At 39.2% G+C, this 8,806-nt stretch overlaps 1 protein-coding gene across 1 annotated transcript in view; it reads left to right on the top strand.

The window, feature by feature from the left end:
* Positions 1 to 8,806, top strand: part of LOC311248888 (tenascin-like) — a gene marked incomplete at its 5' end in the record, with an annotated part of 43,832 nt that overhangs the window by 3,577 nt on the left and 31,449 nt on the right. Inside the window, 2 exon segments of the mRNA XM_084338117.1 lie at positions 1,547 to 1,603; positions 1,606 to 1,689. Of these exon segments, the coding sequence (XP_084194243.1) occupies positions 1,547 to 1,603; positions 1,606 to 1,689 (141 nt within the window).

The following is an 8,806-nucleotide window of genomic DNA, read 5'->3' as shown; positions in this document are numbered from 1 at the left end:
GTTAACCCTTTCACTGCCACACTACAGAAGGTTAACCCTTTACTATCACACTACAGACGGTTAACCTTCTGTAGTGTGGCAGTGAAAAGGGTTATGGGGAAATTAATGATACCAGACACAGGCTACATTTATGTCATCATAGCCGGTCATCATAGCCGTTGCCTCCTACGTTATAGTCTGATTCTGCCCTCTGGTGGCTGCTTTTGGTTCTTCCATGATAGCAGAGACAGAGTCCCGTGGAGGTGAAGAGCTGAGTGGCGCGACTTACTTTGTGATCCTGAAACCAAGATATAGTGTATTTACGTATATATTTCACAATTTGAGTACAGTGTATTACTTATACAATTTAAATAGCATAGTGTATTTATACATTTCATGATTTGACAGTATATTGACACAAAGCATATTCCGCTATTTGACAGGTATAGTTTACTGTTACTTATATTCCGCTATTTGACAGGTGTTCGTTACTTATATTCCACTACTGACAGTGTACTGTTACTTATATTCCACTACCTGACAGTGTATCGTTACTTATATTCACTATTTGACAGGTATTCGTTACTTATATTCCACTACCTGACAGTGTATCGTTACTTATATTCCACTACCTGACAGTGTACTGTTACTTATATTCCACTACTGACAGTGTACTGTTACTTATATTCCACTACCTGACAGTGTACTGTTACTTATATTCCACTACCTGACAGTGTACTGTTACTTATATTCCACTACCTGACAGTGTACTGTTACTTATATTCCACTACCTGACAGTGTACTGTTACTTATATTCCACTACCTGACAGTGTACTGTTACTTATATTCCACTACCTGACAGTGTACTGTTACTTATATTCCACTACCTGACAGTGTACTGTTACTTATATTCCACTACCTGACAGTGTACTGTTACTTATATTCCACTACCTGACAGTGTACTGTTACTTATATTCCACTACCTGACAGTGTACTGTTACTTATATTCCACTACCTGACAGTGTCCTGTTACTATATTCCACTACCTGACAGTGTACTGTTACTTATATTCCACTACCTGACAGTGTACTGTTACTTATATTCCACTACCTGACAGTGTACTGTTACTTATATTCCACTGTTTGACAGGTATTCGTTACTTATATTCCACTACCTGACAGTGTATTCGTTACTTATATTCCACTACCTGACAGTGTACTGTTACTTATATTCCACTACCTGACAGTGTACTGTTACTTATATTCCACTACCTGACAGTGTACTGTTACTTATATTCCACTACCTGACAGTGTACTGTTACTTATATTCCACTACCTGACAGTGTACTGTTACTTATATTCCACTACCTGACAGTGTACTGTTACTTATATTCCACTACCTGACAGTGTACTGTTACTTATATTCCACTACCTGACAGTGTACTGTTACTTATATTCCACTACCTGACAGTGTACTGTTACTTATATTCCACTACCTGACAGTGTACTGTTACTTATATTCCACTACCTGACAGTGTGTGCCTCCCGTGTGTCCTCATGATATCCAGGCAGTCCTAAGACTGTGACGGTGGAAGGGACCGCGTCTCAGACCGTGCTGCCCAACCTGACCCGGGGGTCACCTACCAGGTCACCGTCATCGCCATCAAGGGCCAGAGGGACAGCGTGCCCAGCACGGACAGCGTCACCACCGGTAAGAGGGACAGCGTGTGCCCAGCACGGACAGCGTCACCACCGGTAAGGCTGACGCTGACGGGCACATCAGGGCCGTCCGCCACTAAAGACACTCTTACTCCACTAATAGTGGGTCCTACTAATCACCCAAAGTACCAGAAAATACCAGAAAATACCAGAAACTACCCCAAAATACCCCAAAGTATACCCCAAAATACCAGAAACTACCCCAAAATACCCCAAAGTATACCCCAAAATACCAGAAACTACCCCAAAATACCAGAAAATACCAGAAAATACCCCAAAATACCCCAAAGTATACCCCAAAATACCAGAAACTACCCCAAAATACCAGAAAATACCAGAAAATACCAGAAAATACCCCAAAATACCCCAAAGTATACCCCAAAATACCAGAAACTACCCCAAAATACCAGAAAATACCAGAAACTACCAGAAACTACCCCAAAATACCCCAAAGTATACCCCAAAATGCGGGTGGTCATGCCTGCATTGATTGTGCAAAATACAATAATAAAAATAGGCATAGAATTTTTTTTTATAGGTAAGACACAAGATATGCATGGTAAAAAAAAAAGACATGCTAAGTTCCTGAGAAACTGGTTCCTATATACACTACTATACAATATACAATTTTAACTCTTAATGTATCTAAACTATACTATTAGTACCTCCTTCCTTTAACACATTCAGGGCCATTGGGATGCATCTAATAAATCTCTAGAGGACCGGCAAATGTAAACAGACGTGGGGCTGTTTGTAGAGCTAAATCTATACTTTATAGTATTGCTATCTGTCCATTCTCATTGTCAATTGAGTCCATAAACCGTCCCTTCAAAATGGGGCTGTTTGTATGTTTGTACTACCCCAAAATACCCCAAAGTATACCCCAAAATACCAGAAACTACCCCAAAATACCCCAAAGTATACCCCAAAATACCAGAAACTACCCCAAAATACCAGAAAATACCAGAAACTACCCCAAAATACCCCAAAGTATACCCCAAAATACCAGAAACTACCCCAAAATACCAGAAAATACCAGAAAATACCAGAAAATACCCCAAAATACCCCAAAATACCAGAAAATACCAGAAACTACCAGAAACTACCCCAAAATACCCCAAAGTATACCCCAAAATACCAGAAACTACCCCAAAATACCCCAAAATACCAGAAAATACCAGAATATACCAGAAACTACCCCAAACTACCCCAAAATACCAGAAAATACCAGAAACTACCCCAAAATACCCCAAAGTATACCCCAAAATACCAGTATACCCCAAAATACCAGAAAATACCAGAAACTACCCCAAAGTATACCCCAAAATACCAGAAACTACCCCAAAATACCATAAAATACCTTAAAGTATACCCGAAAGTACCAGAAAATACCAGAAAATACCCCAAAATACCCCAAAGTACCCCAAAATACCCCAAAGTATACCCCAAAGTACCAGAAAATACCCCAAAATACCCCAAAGTATACCCCAAAGTACCAGAAAATACCCCAAAATACCCCAAATAGTGTGTAATAATAGTGTAATAGTAGTAATAGTGTGTAATAGTGTGTAATAGTGTAATAGTGTAATAGTGTGATAGTGTAATAGTGTGTAATAGTGTAATAGTGTGTAATAGTGTAATAGTGTGTAATAGTGTAATAGTGTAATAGTGTGTAATAGTGTAATAGTGTGTAATAGTGTAATAGTGTGTAATAGTGTGTAATAGTGTGTAAAAGTGTAATAGTGTGCTAGTGTAATAGTGTAATAGTGTGTAATAGTGTAATAGTGTAATAGTGTAATAGTGTGTAATAGTGTGTAATAGTGTAATAGTGTAATAGTGTGTAATAGTGTAATAGTGTAATAGTGTGTAATAGTGTAATAGTGTGTAATAGTGTGCTAGTGTAATAGTGTAATAGTGTGTAATAGTGTGATAGTGTAATAGTGTGTAATAGTGTGATAGTGTAATAGTGTGTAATAGTGTAATAGTGTGTAATAGTGTGTAATAGTGTAATAGTGTGTAATAGTGTAATAGTGTGTAATAGTGTGCGTGTGTGTGTGTGTGTGTGTGTGTGTGTGTGTGTGTGCGCGCGCGTGTGCGTGTGTGTGTGTGTGTGTGTGTGTGTGTGTGTGTGTGTGTCTCCACATTATGGCTGTAGTGACTGAGGCACTCTGTACTCTGGCTGCATCCAGGAAGGGATTAACGCAGTAAAGGTTTAGTGAGACAAAGAGTGAGACATAAAAAACGTAGAGGGCTCAGGAGGTAGAGCCGAGCGCTCGTCTGGTTAATCAGAAGATTCCCGGTTCGATTCCGGCTCCTCCCGGCGGCGTGTCCGAGTGTCCTTGAGCAAGACACTTAAGCCCTGCTCCTCCCGGTGAGCAGATTGGCACTTGGCATGGTCGCCTCCGCCGTCGGTGTGTGAGTGAATGTGAGGCATAAATTGTAAAGCGCTTTGGATAAAAGAGCTATATAAATAGCTCCTTCTCCCCCTCTTCTCCCTCTCTCTCTCTCTCTATCCATCTTTCTCTCTCCCTCCCTCCCTCTCTCTCCCTTCTTCTCTATCTTCCTCTCTCTCCCCCTTCTCTCTCTCCATCTCCCTCTATCCCCCTTCTCTCTCTCCATCTCCCTCTCTCCCCCTTCTCTCTCTCTCCATCTCCCCCCTCTCTCTCTCTCTCCATCTCCCTCTATCCCCCTTCTCTCTCTCCATCTCCCCCCTCTCTCTCTCTCTCTCTCTCTCTCTCTCTCTCTCTCTCTCTCTCTCTCTCTCTCCCCCTCTCTCTCCCCCCCTGGTTGGTTTCCCTTGTTCCACAGCTCCTCCATCAAGATGCCATACAAGTTGGAATCCATCTTGAGTGCTAGAGACCCAGACACACACACACACACACACACACACACACACACGTACACACACACACACACACACACACACACACACACACACACACACACACACACACACACACACACACACACACACACACACACACGTACACGCACACGCACACGCACACATGCACACACACACATACAAGCTTCTATCCCCAGGCCATCAGGCTGCTAAACGAACAATAATCACTATGCAACAACCATCAAATGCACACAGCACACACACCCACACGCACACACTCACTCAAACAAACAACACACTGCAGCACCCACTCTCCACACTTTAGATCACACAAACACACTTACACTTTATATTTATTGATAAAGGATTTGCACTACAACTCGTGCACCTACTGTGAATTGTACCTAAATTGCACCTCGTCCCATTTCTCCATTTCTGCCTTGCACTATATAGTATTGTATATTAGTACACTGCACAGTATTGTATATTGTATGGTAACTACGTCTATTCTGCATCGAACATTGTACATATGTCTAAACTGAACACTGTGACCTCATTTTTTTTACTTCTAATTTTACTATATTATTTTATTTCATACTTATCTTGTCTTGCACAGTCTCTGGAGCGCAACAGTAAGAAGCATTTTGTATAAAAGTATTATGTACTTCTGTATGACAACTATTAAAGAAACTTGAACTTGAAACTTGAAACTACACACGCACACGCACACACACACACACGCACACTATTACACACTATTACACTATTACACTATTACACTATTACACACTATTACACTATTACACTATTACACACTATTACACACTATTACACTATTACACTATTACACACTATTACACTATTACACTAGCACACTATTACACACTATTACACTATTACACACTATTACACTATTACACTATTACACTATTACACACTATTACACTATTACACTATTACACACTATTACACACTATTACACTATTACACACTATTACACTATTACACTATTACACACTATTACACAAAATTACACACGCACACGCACACACGCACACACACACATACACACGCACACGCACACACACGCACACTATTACACACTATTACACTATTACACACTATTACACTATTACACTATTACACACTATTACACTATTATACACTATTACACTATTACACACTATCACACTATTACACTATTACACTATTACACACTATTACACTATTACACACTATTACTACTATTACACTATTACACTATTACACACTATTACACTATTACACTAGCACACTATTACACTATTACACACTATTACACACTATTACACTATTACACACCATTACACTATTACACTATTACACACTATTACACTATTACACTATTACACACTATTACACTATTACACACTATTACACTATTACACACTATTACACTATTACACTATTACACACTATTACACTATTACACACTATTACACTATTACACACTATTACACTATTACACACTATTACACTATTACACTATTACACACTATTACACACTACACACTATTACACTATTACACTAGCACACTATTACACTTTTACACACTATTACACACTATTACACTATTACACACTATTACACTATTACACTAGCACACTATTACACTTTTACACACTATTACACACTATTACACTATTACACACTATTACACTATTACACACTATTACACTATTACACGATTACACACTATTACACTATTACACTATTACACACTATTACACTATTACACACTATCACACTATTACACTATTACACTATTACACACTATTACACTATTACACACTATTACTACTATTACACTATTACACTATTACACACTATTTGGGGTACTTTGGGGGTATTTTGGGGTATTTTCTGGTACTTTGGGGTATACTTTGGGGTATTTTGGGGTACTTTGGGGTATTTTGGGGTATTTTCTGGTATTTTCTGGTACATTGGGGTATACTTTGGGGTATTTTAGGGTATTTTGGGGTAGTTTCTGGTATTTTGGGGTATACTTTGGGGTATTTTGGGGTAGTTTCTGGTATTTTCTGGTATTTTCTGGTATTTTGGGCTATTTTGGGGTAGTTTCTGGTATTTTGGGGTATACTTTGGGGTATTTTGGGGTAGTTTCTGGTCGTTTCTGGTATTTTGGGGTATTTTGGGGTAGTTTATGGTATTTTGGGGTATACTTTGGGGTATTTTGGGGTAGTTTCTGGTAGTTTCTGGTATTTTGGGGTAGTTTATGGTATTTTGGGGTATACTTTGGGGTATTTTGGGGTAGTTTCTGGAATTTTCTGGTATTTTCTGGTATTTTGGGGTAGTTTCTGGTATTTTCTGTATTTTGGGGTATTTTGGGGTAGTTTCTGGTATTTTGGGGTATACTTTGGGGTATTTTGGGGTAGTTTCTGGTATTTTGGGGTATTTTGGGGTAGTTTCTGGTATTTTGGGGTATACTTTGGGGTATTTTGGGGTAGTTTCTGGTATTTTGGGGAATACTTTGGGGTATTTTGGGGTAGTTTCTGGTATTTTCTGGTATTATCTGGTATTTTGGGGTATTTTGGGGTAGTTTCTGGTATTTTGGGGTATACTTTGGGGTATTTTGGGGTAGTTTCTGGTATTTTCTGGTATTTTCTGGTATTTTGGGTTATTTTGGGGTAGTTTCTGGTATTTTGGGGTATTTTGGGGTATTTTGGGGTAGTTTCTGGTAGTTTCTGGTATTTTGGGGTATTTTGGGGTAGTTTCTGGTATTTTGGGGTATACTTTGGGGTATTTTGGGGTAGTTTCTGGTAGTTTCTGGTATTTTCTGGTATTTTGGGGTAGTTTTTGGTATTTTGGGGTATACTTTGGGGTATTTTGGGGTAGTTTCTGGAATTTTCTGGTATTTTCTGGTATTTTGGGGTAGTTTCTGGTATTTTCTGGTATTTTGGGGTAGTTTCTGGTATTTTGGGGTATACTTTGGGGTATTTTGGGGTAGTTTCTGGTATTTTGGGGTATTTTGGGGTAGTTTCTGGTATTTTGGGGTATACTTTGGGGTATTTTGGGGTATTTTGGGGTAGTTTCTGGTATTTTGGGGTATACTTTGGGGTATTTTGGGGTAGTTTCTGGTATTTTCTGGTATTATCTGGTATTTTGGGGTATTTTGGGGTAGTTTCTGGTATTTTGGGGTATACTTTGGGGTATTTTGGGGTATTTTCTGGTATTTTCTGGTATTTTCTGGTATTTTGGGGTATTTTGGGGTAGTTTCTGGTATTTTGGGGTATACTTTGGGGTATTTTGGGGTAGTTTCTGGTATTTTGGGGTATACTTTGGGGTATTTTGGGGTATTTTGGGGTAGTTTCTGGTATTTTGGGGTATACTTTGGGGTATTTTGGGGTAGTTTCTGGTATTTTCTGGTATTATCTGGTATTTTGGGGTATTTTGGGGTAGTTTCTGGTATTTTGGGGTATACTTTGGGGTATTTTGGGGTAGTTTCTGGTATTTTCTGGTATTTTCTGGTATTTTGGGGTATTTTCTGGTATTTTGGGGTATACTTTGGGGTATTTTGGGGTAGTTTCTGGTATTTTCTGGTATTTTGGGGTATTTTGGGGTAGTTTCTGGTATTTTGGGGTATACTTTGGGGTATTTTGGGGTAGTTTCTGGTATTTTCTGGTATTTTCTGGTACTTTGGGGTGATTAGTAGGACCCCTAATAGTCAGTGGAGCAGTGGTGCTTTGATATCAGCCGGTCACTTCTTCATGTGTTCTAGTGTCCTATGTTGTGCTCTGCTGGGGGGGGGGGGGTTACTGACAAAAAACGTATAAATGAATTCATTAAAAAGGCTGGCTCAGTGATTGGCCTCCCTCCTGATTCCTTGGAGATCATTATTGCCAAGCGAACTAGGACTAAATTCAATACCATTCTATCTTTTGAAGGCCAAGGATTGATGCCTCGATGCTCTACTGAGCCATTGAGAAGGGCCTTTGTTCCTGCTGCGGTTACATTATTTAACGAACACCGCTAGCTCCGTGTTGTAACTTGTACTGTATGTAATTGTTTCTTGTTTGTGTATTTGTATTCGCTCTGGTGGCAAACCATGTTTCTACCGATAAACCATACCATACCATACCATACCATACCATACCATACCATACCATACCATACCATAGGATTTGGTGGACTTACGGGGTAGTTTGTAATATACAAATCTGCAAATCTGCACAATATGATTGGCCCAAATTCAATTCAAGTATTCAA

The sequence above is a fragment of the Notolepis coatsorum genome (genome assembly GCF_963971535.1).
Source record: "Notolepis coatsorum genome assembly, chromosome: 1".
In the NCBI taxonomy this organism is placed as follows: Eukaryota; Metazoa; Chordata; class Actinopteri; order Aulopiformes; family Paralepididae; genus Notolepis; species Notolepis coatsorum.
Note: the sequence above shows the minus strand (reverse complement) of the source record. Positions and strands in the feature narration are given on the sequence as shown.